This window comes from Leptinotarsa decemlineata, unplaced genomic scaffold, assembly GCF_025532065.1.
Source record: "Leptinotarsa decemlineata unplaced genomic scaffold, Ldec_3_MD MMD2_tig00000882_RagTag_RagTag, whole genome shotgun sequence".
Taxonomy (NCBI): Eukaryota; Metazoa; Arthropoda; class Insecta; order Coleoptera; family Chrysomelidae; genus Leptinotarsa; species Leptinotarsa decemlineata.
The window spans coordinates 8,784,404-8,802,440 of NW_027412556.1; the positions used below are offsets into that span (position 1 = coordinate 8,784,404).

Sequence of the window (18,037 nt, forward strand, 5' to 3'; positions counted from 1 at the left end):
GCCAAAACATATTGGTGTCCATTTTGACCCCCAACAAACCTTTCGAAGCAGAAAACGGAATTGTCTGTTCTGACATTATTATATCCGATTCAGAGACATTTATCTTTTCAGAGATCTGAATTGAATTGAACCTGGTTACTGTTACCTCAATTCGAATTCACTTCTAGATCCTCATTATGATATACAACCTCCTGCTGCCGGTGAAGATGTGCATCCGCAGCCATACGATATTACGATGTCACGTGAGATGTACCTACATGAAATTTTTGTCAGTGATTGGGTTAGTGATAGTTCGGATTAAAAAAACCTTTTTTTAATCATTTTGGCAACAAACTTCCAGACGCAATATCCTCGAAATGACTATACAATGCGACTTATTCGAAATAGAAGCATCTTTGTGAAACATAAATTTTGCAACCAGTAACATTTTCTTTTCAGAAAAAACACCAAATTTCATGGATCAAATTATTAGCGACCTTACCAAACCTCTTGATTCCTGCAGTTTTGAATCATCTCAGAATTGCATTGAAATGCTATCGTCAACAAAAAAGTTATGAAAAAATAAAATTTTAAAAATGTCATTCGATTTTCCCACCAATTCAATTTTAGACATTTCATCATCACGGAAAATGTATGTGTCAGGAAAATTTGAAAAATATATTGAACTATCTTTGCATCAACAATTTTCACACATAACTTTTTTAATAATAAACAGATTTCGACGAAATTTCAGAATGTTGTCATCTGTTAAATTCCTTCTGTTAACCAGCTATCACCTCTCTACGAATGGCAACTCTCAGAAGTTGAAACTTGGACGAGGTCTTACCTTTTCACGTGCGATTCTTAGCACGTGATGAATCAAGAGAATGACCGTGTTTTGATCGAGTGAATTCCAAGGCCATTATTATATTTCCAGTTACTAGCTGGGATTGTGCTCCTAAACACGTTCGAATGTTCTGAACTGTTCTAGAAGATTCTAAAAGGCAAAACATCTTCGTGGATGGGAAAAAGAGGTTCACACAGCTTCCACAATGATCTGAGGTGTTCCAGGATGTTCCAAATTATAGCCAAAATATGTTATGGGATATTCTGGAAAGTTGTGGAACGCTTCAAAATACTCTCAAATGTTCTAGGCATTTCTAAAAAGCAAAACTTCCAGCTCTTACTTTTCGGAAAGCCCGCCCTTCAAGTAAAAACAGAAACCTTCTTTGTGGATGGGAAATGAAGGGTTACTACCTCAAATATCCTCCTTGATCATTCACAAGAATCTAGGATGTTGCCAATGTTCCAAACTCAGCCAGACTACGTTCTGGTATATTCTAGATTATTGTGGAATGCTTTCTAATACTCTCGGAAATCCTGAACAATTCAAAAAGGCGAAATATTCAGCTCCTACATTTTGGAAAACCTACCCTTCAGGTAAAGACAGAAACCTTCTTTGTGGATATATCCTTCTTGATTATTCATAATGATCTGGGATGTTCACAATGTTCCAAACTGCAGCCAGACTACGTTCTGGGTTATTCTGGAATATTTAAGGATGCTTTCGGATACTCTTGAATATTCTGGACAATTCTAAAAGGTGAAACATTCACCTCTAACATCTTGAAAAGCCTGCCCTTCAGGTAAAGACAGAAACCTTCTTTGTGAATGGTTATTGAAGGGTTACCACCTCATATATATCCTTCCTGATTATTCACAATAATCTGGGATGTTCCCAATGTTCCAAACTAAAGCCAGACTACGTTCTGGGTTATTCTGGAAATTGTGGAATGCTGCACAGTACTTTCTATAGAGTGTACGTAACATGAAACTGTACGTGTAACAGTAACAAATTTGTCATTTTTCGATTGTTATGTCCTGTCTCATGATCTCTGAAAACCAGTTTCAACGTGATTTTTCACCGGCAACAATCCTAAAAACAACAACGTTATGTTTTCGGAGTATCACGAACAAATAATATGCAAACGATAAATAAATACAGAATTGTGATTTGTTTTCAAACCATTGTTATTCGGTTCATTCGCAAAATACAGACTCCAAGTTGTTTCTGTATTTCAACTAACCGTTGTTTCCACATCCTGGAAAACACGCTTGTTTTGATTGGTAACTGTTTGGGATTTAGAAGGCTTCAAAATGTTATTTCATGTAGTGATACGTGTAATGAACACCGGTTCAATTCGATAAAGCATTTAATTAGCCAGCACTGGCGCCATATGGCCAATGAAAATCCATTACAGAACGAGACACAGTGAATTACATAATAACAGTATAGGTGACAGCTTGGAGGGTTTTTATTCGGTTGGTTTTGACAAATAAGTTGGAAATGTGATGAAGAGACACAATCATTTCTCAGGCCCCTCTTCTACAGTGCCTCCGTAATTAGAATGCTCAATTACAAGATGTTGGTAAACTAATTAGAAAATCCCTGATCACATTTCAGAGGATGCATGCTGTCGCTCTTTTTTCACTAGGTTTACCGGAGTGCATATAATTCACTTCATTCTTCTCTTTCCTTTTTGACTTTTATTTGACTGTTCAATATTAGGCTGAATACTGTCGAATACGGAAAATCGTCATAAAATAATTCAAATCCATTCAAGCAAATACATGAACTTTCGCGGATGCGCATTAAGCAGTTTGCTTCTGGTGACCGGAGCAAAGTTTATAATTATCGAGGCAGGTCAAGATAATCAACAGAAAGTATCGAGAAATTCATTCAGTATTCAGTATTCAGTATTAATGCCTCTTCAGAAACGGCTCCAGAGCATTTTTAGAATGCAGCACAATCTCCTTTTCGTTCATCCTGCTGGATAGCAGTATAATTTTCATTAGGAGTACTCATTAGGAGTGCTCAAATGTGTTTTATGTGTATGTTTGTTTCAAATAGTATTTTATGGCTTTTGTAATCCACCGTTCGTCTCTTTCCTGAACGATGTCTGGGGATCCATAAATTGGTTCACAGTGTTGTCAGGGCTAATTATAATGTACCCTAACACTGCCGATACTCAGTGTTACTATTTTCATTCAGGTTTGAAGGCCGTCGTAGTTTGGAAGTGCATCCTGACGTTTCGCCAGCACGAATGGCTGGCTTCTCCAGAGGTTTATTAATCTTGATGATTAACCTATGACTGGTGATTTCTGTTACGTAGGTTGTATTCATTTTGACTCAGGTAGTCCGCCTCTCTTATTGATGCGTTGCTATTGACCAAAGTGTTATTACCTGATAATTAGGTAACATTGCATTGCGCTATTGCCACTTCAGCATCTTTTAGTATGAAATTCCAAATCCGGTTAAGCGGTTAAACCACCTTCTCTTTTCTGTTGTAGTTTTCTGTATGTTTATGGATTTGTATGGCTACCTGTGCAAGCCGACTGTGGTATCCATGATCGAGAGCAAGTAGTTTCACACCTCCAAACACTATCGTGTGATCTCCTTCACCAAGCCTGTGTTCCGCTACTGCCAATTTGTCTATTTGACCTAATCTACTGTTTCTCCGATGTTCTTTCAGCCTTGTACCCATGGATCTTTTGGTGGTACCGATATAAATTTTTCCGCAGGTGCATGCTATACGATATACCCTCGCAGCTGAATCTCTTTTATCTTTCGTATATCTCAGGCTATGTTGTACTTTCCTGGTGGGCTTGAACACTGTTTTTATTTTATGCTTTCCTACGGTGGAAATGCACGTGCAACCGTTTGAGTTACTTCCCTATTTTGACTTGTGGAAGTCTTCAGTTTCATGGCCTTGTTGATCTCGTTTACACTGTATCCATACGATCTCAAAACCAGTTGAATATACTCCAATTCTTCTTGTAGGTGCCTTGGTTCACATATTCTATGGGCACGTTCCGTCAAAGTGTTGATAATTCCCCGCTTTTGACCTGGTGATTCGAAAGTGTATACAGATATCTGTCCGTATGTATCGGTTTTCGGTATTCTTCATGTGTCAGCCGTATGCCACGCCTTTCGACGGGTACATCTAGAAAAACTATGCGTTGTTCCTGTTCAGTCTCCATGGTAAACTTGATGCTAGGGTGTTGAGCATTTATGTAGTCTAGAAATAGGTTCAGTCTGTCCCTCTCAGGTCTCCAGGTGACGAAGGTGTCATCCACGAATCGTAGCCAAACGGTTGGTGTGGAATCGAAAGCATCGATTGCCTTCTTCTCAAATTGATCGATGAAAAAGTTAGCTATTACCGGGCTGAGTGGACTTTCCATCGCTACGCCGTCTAATTGCTCGTAGAAATCTCCTTTCCACTGAAAGTAACTTCCCGTGACGCAAGCCTTGAAGAGTCCGACAATATCATTAGAATCCAGAGACAGTTCCAAACTACGACGGCCTTCAGACCCGAATGAACTTAATAACACTGAAAATCTCGGCCACGAAAGCCACAAAAATTTACCTGACGATACTATCTGTCTTGTAGAATTCAGCGTTCGAAGTTCAGGGTACAAAGTTCAAATTTCGACCTGGAATATTGTCTCACTCAACATGTCATACCAAAGACATTTATTCAACACACACACATGAAATGAAAGAAAGGTAAATTTCTATGAAAACTCTACTTATCTTCTGTTAGTTCCAAGAGCGCGAAAACAACTCTTAGTACATAGATTTTTCATGAGATATTAAAACTTTAACTTTTCTTGATGTGGTCTTCTAAGAGAAATGTATATAATTTCTTTTGAATATCATCATTACCATCAGACATTTGAAAAAGAATGAAATAATTTCTTAACACTAGCTTCAATAATTATCAGTTTTTTCTTTACTGAATATCCAGAAATGTGTTAACTTTTTAATTCCAATTGAAATTTTCAATACTCTCTATGGACCCGTGAATTGAGCTACCTATCGGGCGCGTCCCCAGGTGGCGGATAGGGGAACGACCGAGGGACTAGAGGCTCTGTCCGGGGAGCCAATGTGGCCTTACGGACGGGGTCGCCGGCCTCCTGATCAGTGGCAGAAATAAGTAGGGCTAGGGAAACGGAAACTCCCCAAAAACCTTTGCAAAACATGCTACCCTGGATCAGCCTACCCAAACTAAGGTGTAAGAAATCGTGCCGAGAGCTGAATGGCCGCAGGGTGATATGAGGTTACGAACGATCCCCTTGGGAACTGGGCGAAACCTCATTGTAATCAGCCTACCTCTGGTAATGCTGGGCTCTGCCAGAAGTGACCAACTCTTTCCCTGCTAATCATGGAAACACACATGAATGAAACAAATACAAAAACAGGAACAACAAAAACAAAAACCAATCTCAAGGCTAAGCAGAAGTGTTCACCTCAATCTAAGGCGGTGGCTGGAGATGAACAGAAATGTCCACCTGAATCTACCGCTTAGAATGAGGCTGAACATAGCAGATCATCTCGTGATGTAACACAAAGGCCAAGGCGTATGCGCATTTGCAGCGCATACGCCTTGGCCTCCACCCTACTCCACCTCCGACACCAAGGGCACTTCCTGCGGCGGGCGCCAAAGAGTTCCGCCTTGAATAAAGGCAAGGAACCGGCTGCCCTTGCAGGAAAGCTCCATCACTTGTGCACCTCCATGGAGGGAACCCCAAGAAGGTTGAAGAAGCCGCGAAACGACAGTAATGTCTTTCACTAGTTCGGACTTCCATTGTCTACTATATAAAATGTTTTGAAATCCCTGAAACAACTAAAAAAGCGGAATTAAGAATGAATAGCTGAAAATAACAATTATATTAAGCACAATAAACCTGAAATAAAATAATAGTGAAATAAAATACAAGTTGAATAGAACAATTGAACAAAAATAAATGAAAATGAAGAAATAAAAAAAGATATAATAAAAATGAAAAGTTGAGAGATTCCAAGTCACGTTAGTTCACGACGTTTCAATTTTTAGTATCTACAATTGTCTTCTGGTGATGACTGGACTGATTCCTCCGAGAGATGACTATTTATAGGTCGTTCGAGTACTTTCACTTATCCCCGCTTTCCATTTTCCGCTTCACTGGTTCCGTGGGAAATGACCGTTTGGCAGGAGTTGACCATTTTTAGCTTGATGATGGGTTTCCATATGTTGAATATTTCTACGCTAGCTTGGCTGAATACGTTGTTGGACAACATGTAAGCAGCTTCCTTGAATTTTCTCCCAAACCAATGTTCATCTCTGTGCAAGATCTAAGCTTGGGACTACTCGATGTTGTGTTGATGTGTCCAAACATGGTCTACTATTCCTGATCTGCTGGTTTCCCCTTGCTGTGTGAGTTTCTTGTGCTCGTCAATGCGAACATTCAATGGCCTCTTAGTTTCACCAATATAGGATTTTCCGCACTCACAGTGTATCCGGTAAATGCAATTCTTGGAATCGTAATCCGCGTTTGGTGGCCTGGTCTTCATGAGGCTGCTACGGATAGTGCTACCGAATCTGAAGCAGGTTCTGATGTTGTACTTGGAACCAATTCCTCTTATCCTCTCCGATTTTGGCGGATCTTCAAGCACATAGAGAATATCCACAACAGAAAGTGGGGAAAGTTATTTTGGAAACAATGCCCAAATACAGACTGGAAACAGGACAACTATGAAGCCGCCAACGTCATCAACAAGAGTTCCCGTTCGCTCACGGGAATAGAGGAATCCTTATTGAGGAAAGGCCTAAAATTCGCCATTACGCCAACATCTGTGCCCACTTTGGAGATAATTACTGCAGTGGAATCCACCAGTTCCCTCATTGACCAGACCGAGGCAGAAGATTTCAGATGGAAAATTAGAGAACAGCTGGATCGAGAACCAGTTCCAACATCTAACATCAGCAATGAAGAACGTTGAGCTCTGAACGGCCTACGTAGAGACAACAACATCAAGATCCTACCTGCAGATAAAGAAAACGCTACTGTGGTAATGGATACCGTTCTCTACGAACAGAAGATCGAAGAGGTTCTTCAAAAGGGACGATACACAAAGATCGTATGGGACCCTACTGCATAAATCGAAAGGAAGTTGTACCAGATTTTGAAGTCTATTTTTCGGACAAGGAAATATCATCGCTAACACCGCACCACAGTAAGCCCCCCCACTTGTATGGACTGCCCAAAATCCACAAGAAGGACGTTCCACTTAGACCGATCATCAGCTCCAGAGATTCGGCTACTCAAAACTTGTCTAGATTTGTACTTCCCTCAGTAGAAAATCTGTTTAAAATCTGTTTTTCCGTTAATCAGCTGCCGCCCCCATACGAACGACAACTCTCAGAAGTTGAGAAACTTGTGCGAGCTAAGGACTAACGAGGTATTACATTTTAACGTGTGATTCCTAACACGGTTGAAGAATCATTCCAGCTTCAACCAGATAAATTCTCTCGAGAAAAATATCTGGTCGGGGCAGGAATCGAACACACGACCTCCCGATCGTTAGTCGGACATACTACCACCGCGGCCAATTCCACAACCATCGGCCAATTCCACAACCAATACAACCATTACAAGAAAAAACATCGTCTTTTGTGAAGAATTCAAGGCATTTTGACTAGGGTCAATTGAAGTCACACAGGAAGATCAACTAATTAGTTTCGACGTGGAAAGCCTTTACACCAACGTTCCGGTCAAAGAAGCACTCCAAGTCATACAGAGAAAGCTATACGAAGACGGGAACCTGAAAGAGAGAACAAATCTACCTATAGAAGTAATTATGGAATTACTAGGATTCTGTGTACGAAACTATCATTTCCAACTAAAGGACAAATTCTTTACACAAGATGAATGACTGCCAATGAGATCGCCACTTTCACCTGTCATAGCCAACATATATATAGAGTGGTTTGATATTCCGGCCATTGAAAAAGCCCACAAGAAACCTCGAGTCTGGTTGAGATATGTTAGTGACACCTTCATAATATGGAACCATGGGAACACTGAACTAGACGCCTTCCAGAAACACATCAACAGCGTGAGACCTTCCATCACAATGGAGAAGGAAATCCACAACAAATTGCCATTCTTAGACGTTTTGGTGAAGAGGACCGACACTAAGTGGGAAACATCTGTATACCGAAAACCCACTCATACGGGACAGTATCTGAACCACGAATCCAACCACCATCAATCAACTAAAAGAGGGATCATCAAGACTCTATTAGACCGTGCTTTCGGGCTCTGTAACAAGAAAGGAAGGTCTCGAGAAGGAACTAGACATCATCAAAAATGATCTTCAACGGAATGGCTACTTCAAAGCGATGGTAGAAAAGACCTTGGCTAGAAGACAGCAGGAGCCTTGCAAGGAAGAGAAGCCGTCACAACCAGTGCTTACACTTCCCTACATCAAAGGATTATCGGAGAGGATAAGAAGAATTGGTTCCAAGTACAACATCAGAACCTGCTTCAGATCTGGTAACACTATCCGTAGCAGCCTCACGAAAACCAGGCCACCAAATGCGGACTGCGATTCCAAGAATTGCATTTACCGGATACCCTGTGAGTGCGGAAAATCCTATATTGGTGAAACTAAGAGGCCATTGAATGTTCGTATTGCCGAGCACAAGAAACTCACACACCGAGGGAAACCAGCAAATCAGGAATAGCAGACCATGTTTGGACCCATCAACACAATATCGAGTGGTCCCAAGCTGAGATCTTGCACAGAGAGGAACATTGGTTTAGGAGAAAATTCAAGGAAGCCGCTTACATGTTGTCCAACAACGTATTCAGCCAAGCCAGCGTAGAAATACGCAACATATGGAAACCCATCATCAAGCGAAAAATGGCCAACTCCCGCCAAACGGTCATCTCCCACGGAACCAGTGAAGCGGAAAATGGAAAGCGGGAATAAGTGAAAGTACTCGAACGACCTAAAAATAGTCATCTCTCGGAGGAATCAGTCCAATCATCACCCGAAGACGATTATAGATACTAACAATCGAAACGTCGTGAACTAACGTGACTTGGAATCTCTCAACTTTTTATTTTTTTTTTTTTTTTCATTTCCTCATTTTCATTTATTTTCGTTCAATTGTTCTATTGTTCTATTTTACTTGTATTTTATTTCACTATTATTTCATTTCAGGTTTATTTTGCTCAATATAATTGTTATTTTCAGCTATTCATTTTCAATCCTTCTTTTTTAGTTGTTTCAGGGATTTCAAATCATTTTATATAGTAGACAATAGAAGTCCGAACTAGTGAAATTCATCATGAAACATTGTCAATCACCTTAAAACGACAGTAATGTCGCTGCACCTTCCAAAACCTTCGCGGAGGCCACCGTGAGACACCTCAAGGTTGCTTTTCCTGTCAATGAGAAGATTATTAAACACCAAAATTCTTCGTATATCATCGATTCTGTGGTGGAAATGTCTTCGCAAATAACAGGAGTGTCAATATCATCGATACATCAATTCAAGGATGAGAGAGAAGTGAAGTTGTGAAATCACATATAAAATTATGGAATTATTCGCTGGAGAATACATCACGCAGATCTGGACGAAATTTGGCTTACACTGAAGCGGAAAAGAAAATTAGGATATATCTATCTGAAAAATATAAATGTCTATGAATATTTCTAGACCAAATAATAATCGGTATGTAAAAGATTTTTAGTATATTTAAATCCTTCAAAAAACATGACTCGGAAAATTTTTATGTATTTCCTCCAACAAAAAAAAATTATACCACACTATTCTCCCGGGTCTAGTAGTGAGCGGCAGATGAAAGACGATAATTCGCTTTTTCATTGATTAATCTAGATGCTCTTTAACCCTAAAGAATGCCAGAAAACAAGATGAGATAATTGTGTCCAATTAATCAAGATATGGATCATGTACAAACGAGAAAGAAAATATTCAGAAAATTTTCATATGTGCTAAAATGTGAAATGAAGAATTTTCTAATCGGAATAAGAAAAACTGAGAAACAACAATTCACATCATTAGGAATCTAAAAAGTTTGTCTATTGCCTGTATGATGTATGATGATGATATATTATTAGTGTTTTGGATCTTACTTATTATATCAGACGTCACATACTGAAAATATGTACAAATCTGTTCATAACTGAAGGAAAGCAATCATGTATCATTATATATAGTAGTATATTAAATTAAAAAAATTACTTTAAAAAAGTTCAAAAAATACCATTTGTAATCAATATTAATATCTGACCCTTATACTTTGTTAGTATCAAAATATGTATAAAATTATATTGATTCAATTATGTACGCCAATGTTGTCAACAAATCTCTCTACTTCTAATGAAAGTTTGAAACAAAAGGTGTCCATTAAAACCCAGTGACACAAATGAGGAGAACTTCGTTAAGTTGAGCACCAAAGATTCACATAAAATACGACCTCAATAAAAAGTGCGATTAGGCGTTATAGCTCGCGTAGAATCAAAGACATTTCACATTCTCTGATTTATCCAGAGGTTCGCACATTTTTTGTCGGCATCTACTCGCAAGTCAAAGGAAAGTCGATTATGATGCTATATTTCATCATTTTATCGACTGAGGATTGAATGGAAGTGTCATTTGTTTTCTTCTCGGTGGACCGACACAGAATATGTCGTATCAGGATGAAATAATAAAAATTTTAGCACTGTTCATACGTAGCATAACCTCAATCATTTTTACGTTTCGAAAATAACATACAAATTATGATGGAAATTTTTAGTGTGGTAAAAAGCGTCATATTGACGTCAGATAAAATATCCATTTAGTGATATTGACGTTCAACTCATAAACAACAACAAAAGTGTGAGCCCAAAAATAAGATCCATAGAATAGTGATATTCAGCTAAAATAAATACGATGTATAAATGAATGTCTCGAACATGATTACGATCTTGAAAACAGGCTACCAAAATATACGTTTTTATTGTGAGAAATGAATCAGATATTCAATATTAGTACGTGTTTCAATATTCACGTCTCCCAAAGTTGATTCGATAAACACTTTTTCTCCAAGTAAGCGACTAGGACGGTCATTGAGTTTGAAATGATCGGAATATTCGAAAGTAATAGCATTGCACCACTAATATTGATTCGTAACTATGATTTAAATAAAACTTCAATATCGACAGTTTAACGAAAAATGGTAATACATTTATGCTGTACGACATAATCGAATCTTATGGATTGATATCTCTTTTTGACGAACCAACAAGAATCGGAACTTCAGGCAAGCATGAAACTGTTAGTATAGTATAGATTATGTTTTGACAAACACTTGTAGGACTAGTTTGCTTCTTGGTAATTTTGATCTAAGTATATCAGATCATTATTCACGAATGGTTACCTGGACAAAAGACATAAACAATTTATCTAAAAATACTATCAAATCTAACGAAAAACGTTAATTTCGAAACGTAATGAACTCTCCAAAGCTGAATTCAAGTTGCTTCTTAAGGGTAATATGGAATTCCTCAATAAATTTGCTTTTGTCAACTTTGCCAATATAAACGAAGCATTCCGTAGTTTTGGGAACATTTTCACTGGTGCTTTGAGACAGCCTTCCCCAAAGTTTGAAAATATAAATGCCAAAAGCAGATCAATAAAAAAATTTATTTTTCTTCATCATTGTGGCGCAAAATTGATGACCTCAAGTACTTGAATCATTTGAGGAAACACGGGAACTCTGAAATTTGTAATAATGCATATAAAATAAATAAGAAAGCTGTTGAAAATGAGATTCGTCAGGAACAAATCAATCATTTTATGAAAAAGAGTCAATGAATCCAGCAACAAAAGAAAATCACTTTGGCATATCAATAAACAGCCCTCTAAAATTAATGAAATCAAAAGTATTTCTATAAATCATGATAATAATTTAATTACTGATAAGCTAAAAGTCGCAGAAACATTCGGAGAATATTTCTCGAATATTATAGATGAAAAAATTAAAATCCATTTCAAAACAGGTCATCTAGGGATGGGAACTACAATGCCAAATGTCAACACAACAATGTTTTTCTTACCAGCCACAGAGGTAGACGTAAAAAATATGGTGGAATCGCTACCTGATAAAAAAAACAGGGTGTGATGAGGTTTCTATCAAACTTATCGAAGAATATATTGATATTATATCGAGTGGTCCAACGAAAAGTATGCACCCTGCTTTTCTTCTTTTTTTGTAACTTAACGCAAAAATGCTGGGACAGGTGAATTTTGCTTTTGAGGGGGACACATTTTAGATGTATTTTTCTACCTGTGCCTTCAACCCCCTAGCGAGAGTGAGTAACAACCCTAAAATTTTAAACGGAAAGTGGGGTCGAGTGATATATCATTTGAAAGGGCACAAAATTATCTTTCCAATGATACCTAATTTGTTGTATTTACTTGAATAGTTAAAAATCAAGAACATTTACTCGATATTTTTGGTGTTAATGAAAATGCGGAAAAAACGCCATTTTTATCACTACTACATTTTTCAATTTCTCTCGTGCGTTTTTTGGTTCGAATGACAACAGCAGATAAGTGTGCAAAAAGAATTTAGGCAAATGTTCATTGATTCAGTTCGGTTGCTTTTGAAATTATTTCAACTTTACTGTAAAAAATGGTTTATTCCATTCCTGAACGAGTTGAAATTGTTAAACTTTATTATCAACATAATAGTTGTGCTAGACTTACTGCTCGCCTCTTTAATAACAGTCATCCCGGGAAAAATGTGAATGATTCGTACGTTGCCAAGTTAGTCCCAAAGTTTGTCGATACCAGATCTGTCTGTAATGTGAAACACCAGCCACGGAAACCGATCAGAAATGAAGCAGTGGAAGTCGCTGTTTTGGGACATGTTGAATTGGATCATACTCAAAATACCCGTCAGCTTGCTGCAGCCTCAGGTGTCTCCCGTTCGTCCATAATACGGATATTAAATGCCTATAAATTTCATCCGTACAAAATTAAATTAGTACAGGAACTCAATGAAGATGATCCTGATAGAAGGCTGCAATTTTGTGAACAACTGAGCCAGCTACTAATTGATGATCCGCACCTTTCATTCAACACGTGCTTTTCCGATGAGAGTACATTTTTTTCAATGGAGCTGTGAATATATAGGCATGATTGCCGTTACTGGGATGACAGTAACCCACACTTATTCCGAGAGGTCCATACCCAGTACCCTCAAAAAATCAATGTCTGGTATGGCATATTAGGTAGTCATATCGTAGAGCCACTTTTTATTCCTGAGAATTTAACTGGTGAGGTCTACCTGAACATGCTTGAAGATACAATTGATCCTTTCATGACAGAAATAATTGAAAATGACCAAAATCATAATGATGATCGGCTTCATTTCCAGCAAGATGGAACAACTCCTCACTATGTTGCTCCGGTTAGATAGTTTTTAGATGACCGGTTTTCTGGACGGTGGTTTGGAAGGAGAGGCCCCATCGAGTGGCCTGCCAGGTCACCTGATTTATCACCTTTAGACTTTTTCCTTTGGGGACACTTGAAAAATAAATGTTTTGCTACGCAGCCCAAGTCCATAGAAGGTCTTCGCCAACGAATCACAGCAGAGTGCAGAAGTATAACACCCGATGTAGTGATTCAGTTTTACCGCCAACGTGTTGTTAGTGAAGTGTCGGTGGAGGGGCGCGCGGAGTTAAGAGACGAGTTGTTTTGGACAGGAGTCTGGCATGGTCAGCCGACAAGGCAGTGTTTATTGACTGTGAATTTGACGATAGCGATTACGAAATTAATGTTATATCGCAGCTATCTAACACTTGTATATATTTTAATGTATGTTCTGATTGATAAATAAATCAATAGTGGTTACACGCCTATATCAAACTCATCGAACCTAGAGTCTCATCGCACCGATATGCTACAGAATGTTAGGAATAGATTTGAACAAAATCTGTATTATTGTATGGAAGCAAATGGGTCACATTTTCAGCACTTGCTGAAGTAGGATTCTACTAAGGCAATTACACATTTCCAAGTACTGGGTTGTAGTTGTTTTTCTTCAGAATACCTACATGTTTGAGTGAAATACAACAAATTAGGTATCACTGGAAAGATAATTTTGTACCCTTTCAAATGATATATCACTCGACCTCACTTTCTATTTAAAATTTTAGGGTTGTTACTCACCCTCGCTAGGGGGTTGAAGGCACAGGTAGAAAAATACATCTAAAATGTGTCCCCCTCAAAAGCAAAATTGACCTGTCCGAGCATTTTTGCGTTAAGTTACAAAAAAGGGAGAAAATCAAGGTGCATACTTTTCGTTGGACCACTCTGTATGTGAACCAATTGCGCACCTAATAAACCTATGTATTTCTTCTGGAGGCTATCCTGATCTTCTTAAAATCGCACTATTGATTCCGATATTGAAAAGTGGCGATTGCACTAACATAGAGAATTATCGCCCCATATCGATTACAGCGTCTTCTCTAAAATTTCTGAAAACATTATATCGCGCAGGATAAATGACTACCTGAAAAGATTCGACTTGATGTGCCAACATGGCTTTCGAAAACATCATTCAACGGAAACAGCAACACTCAAATTGGTTCAACAAATCCATGATTCAATCAATGAGAAAAAAGTCGTTGTGGGACTTTTTTTCGACTCAAGTAGAGCTTTTCATACTCGAATTGAAATAATTTCTAAAAAACTCTTCAACATTGGTATCAGAGGCAATATCAATAGGCTCATCGTGTCCTTCTTAATTAATCGATATTTCAAAGTGAAACAGAATAATACATCATCTGACGAGTATTCTGTTACAACAGGAACACCACAGGGTAATATTCTTGGTCCACTGATATATTTACTGTATGTCAATGATCTTCCTGATAACATAAGTTATGGTAATGTGTACCTTTATGCAGATGATACGTCTAACATCTGATCGATCAAAACACCAGATGAAATGAATACCCAAGTCAACACTGTACTGCAAGAATTCAGTGAGTGATGTTTTGAAAACAGATTGATTGTTAATGTCAATAAGACTGTTTGTATTGAATTTGCATATTCTCCTCGAAGTTTACTTAACTTCACCTTCAATTTTCTCAACGAATCTCTGAGATCAACAACTTGTACAAAGTTTTTAGGAACAATGATCGATTCCTTTTCCACATGGAGAGAACACACAGAGTTTACATCTAAGAAACTGAACCAAATTTCTACTAACGGTTTATTACGCAAAATTTCACTCCATAGTATGTTGCAACACTGCTGTCTGGGGATTAGCCACTGAAATTGACCGAATATTCGTAAAACAAAAGGCACTGCAACGATTTATTTTTAACCTTGATTACAGAATGTCGTGTAGAGGAATATTTCAAGAGAATGAAATATTAACTGTGGCAAGCATATTTATTTTGAAACTGATGACATATATCCATGAAAATAAAAGGCACTTCGACCTACGATCGGAAGTACATAAATATAGTACTAGAAAAAACTGTATGCTCACAACTCGAAAACACCTCTATACAAAATATGAAAAGTCTCCTGTGTTTGTTGGAACGAGTATTTATAATAAATTGCCAAACCGTGTGAAGACACTGCCACAAATTGCCTCCAAACAAAAATTCGAGTCATTTTTATCAACAAATTGCTTTTATAAACTTGACGAATTTTTAATTTGTATTTACTTTTTATATGTATCCGATCAAGATTTTATTTGACGTATCCCATCTATGTAATGTAGCACAAAGGATAAATAAATTCTATCTATATATCTATCTATCTATCCATTAAAAATCAAGGAATCAACTACTGGCAATGTTCACAAAGGAAGGCAATGAGGCTGCTGACTCCCTTGCAAAGGAGGGTGCTGCAAGCAGCTTTATCGGACCAGAACCTGTTATTGGCATCACTTTAGGCTTTGTCAAACGAAGAATGAACGCCTGGATGGCAAACCTTGGCAAACGCCTTGGAGTGAGCCATCCAAGGCGTTTATTCACCCTTCGAAGCTTGATACCAAACAGTTGTTGGACTACAGTAGGGATTTTCTTAATTTAATTTAATTTCTATTCAATTTTCATGTCAATCAATTATTCAGTTACATGATTTGTTTTCCGTGCGATTTACAATTCAATTCAATTACAATTTACAATTCAAATGTCTTATCATATAACCATATATTACACAATCTGTAGCCACCTAAGCTAGGCTTGTGTCGTGGCTACAGACTGATATAAGGTGTGTTATATAATGTATAATAAAATAAATACAAAAAAAGAAAAAACTAAAATAGGTCGTTTGGTTATATAATACTATCCACCTCACTAGGTTAAAAACCGCAGATGGAGAATGAGGCTATAGTGAGGAAATAAGAAAAGAGAAAGAGAGAGCAGGTAATTTAACTTAAACATTTTTAAAGATATCCTGCAATTGATCATAATGATTTCTGATGAAAACTTTCAGTTCCTCCTTCAATTTATGATAATTATTAATATTTTTCAAATGTTTTTCAAATGGAGTGGTAGCTTATTGTATAATTTCGGGCCAAAATATGTAACAAATTTCTGGTTATGACTCAATCTACAGCGTGGTATGGTAATTGCTTGGTTGGAGGTCATTCGCGTAATATATTTATGTGAAATGCTGTTAATGTGGTTCCTACAAATCCATAATGAGCATTGATGAGCGTATAATTTTCTGACTTTGAACAAACCACTTTGTTCATAAAGTAACTCTGTAGAATATCTCCTATCCTTTTTCAATGCGATTTTGATCAATGTATTTTGTATAACATCAAGATTATGTAGTGATGTTTTGAATAAGCCACCCCATACTAAGATGCAGTATCTAATCATCGACTCCATCAAGGCACCGTACACCGTCAGTATGACATCTCTACTTAGGATACTTCTTAGTTGGTAAAATTTCCGAATCAGTTTGCGGAGTTTTTTCACTATGTGATCTATGTGATCATTCCAGCGTAGAAATTGGTCGATCATGGCACCTAAATATCTGATAGAATTTGTTTTATATATTCGGGAACATCCACAGTTTTGGTTTTCTGTACACGTAAATTTGTGAATCTTAATGAAGTTTTCGTCAGGTTGATCTTTTCTTGTTGAAGTGAAAGTTATAAATTTAGTTTTATCTATGTTAAGACTTAATAGATTATTACTTAGCCAATTATATATCGATTTCATTCCTTTGTTTGCGTTTTCATGTTTCATTCCAAGTTCGTCCCACAAATACTACCGCAGTATCATCGGCGTAGGATAATAGTTTTCCTTCAAAATTGCTGATATTAAAAATATTGTTTACATAAAGCAAAAATAAAATAGGGCCTAATACTGTTCCCTGAGGTACGCCCATGCTGACGGGTAGCGGATTACTATATGAATCATCAATTTTAACTATCTGAATTCTGTTAGATAAGTAATCTTTGAAAATTTCGAGAGGCATTCCTCTAAATCCAATGTTCTGGAACCGCTGAAAGAGGATATCATGATTGACGGTGTCGAATGCCTTGGCTAAGTCTAAAAATATAGTGATGCATTTTGCCTGATCCTGAAAACTATTGAAAACATTATTTGCCAATTCAAAAACTGCTCCTTCAGTCGATAAATTTTCTCTGAAATCATATTGAGATTCGGAGAGGATCCCATTTATGTTACAATAATCAACTAGTCTATTTTTTAAGATCTTTTCGAATATTTTAGCAAAGTTATCAATAACTGTTATTGTTCTGTAGTTATTTGTTTTATGTTTATCCCCAGATTTATAAATCGGAGTTGTGATAGAATCTTTGAAAGTGGAAGGAATTTTATCAGTCAAAAAAATTGAGTTGAAGATATGACATAATGGCTTTAATAGATAGATTTGAAATGTTTTTACGAAGAATACTGAAATTTTATCTGGACCAGGTGAAGTATTGTTTTTCAAACCGGAGATTATATTCATAATTTCAGTTTCAGTTACAGCGTGCAAGAATAACGAGTTTTTAATACTTCTTTTAATTTCCGATGTTGGCTGGGCCGGTTTTTCTATTTTTTTCGACATGTTTTCACCTACATTTATGAAGAAGGAGTTGAATTCATCTGCTACTTCTTTATCTGAGCTACATATTTGGTTACTGTCGTTAATTATGTCAAATTTCCGGGATT

The 18,037-nt window shown here is 37.4% G+C and overlaps 2 protein-coding genes across 4 annotated transcripts in view; both read right to left on the minus strand.

The window, feature by feature from the left end:
• Nucleotides 1–18,037, minus strand: part of LOC111510530 (uncharacterized) — a 141,234-nt gene that overhangs the window by 47,784 nt on the left and 75,413 nt on the right. The window lies entirely within an intron of this gene.
• Nucleotides 3,856–4,221, minus strand: LOC141482238 (uncharacterized). Its single transcript, XM_074175242.1, has one exon. The coding sequence runs from the start codon at nucleotides 4,219–4,221 to the stop codon at nucleotides 3,856–3,858; it is 366 nt and encodes a 121-aa protein (XP_074031343.1).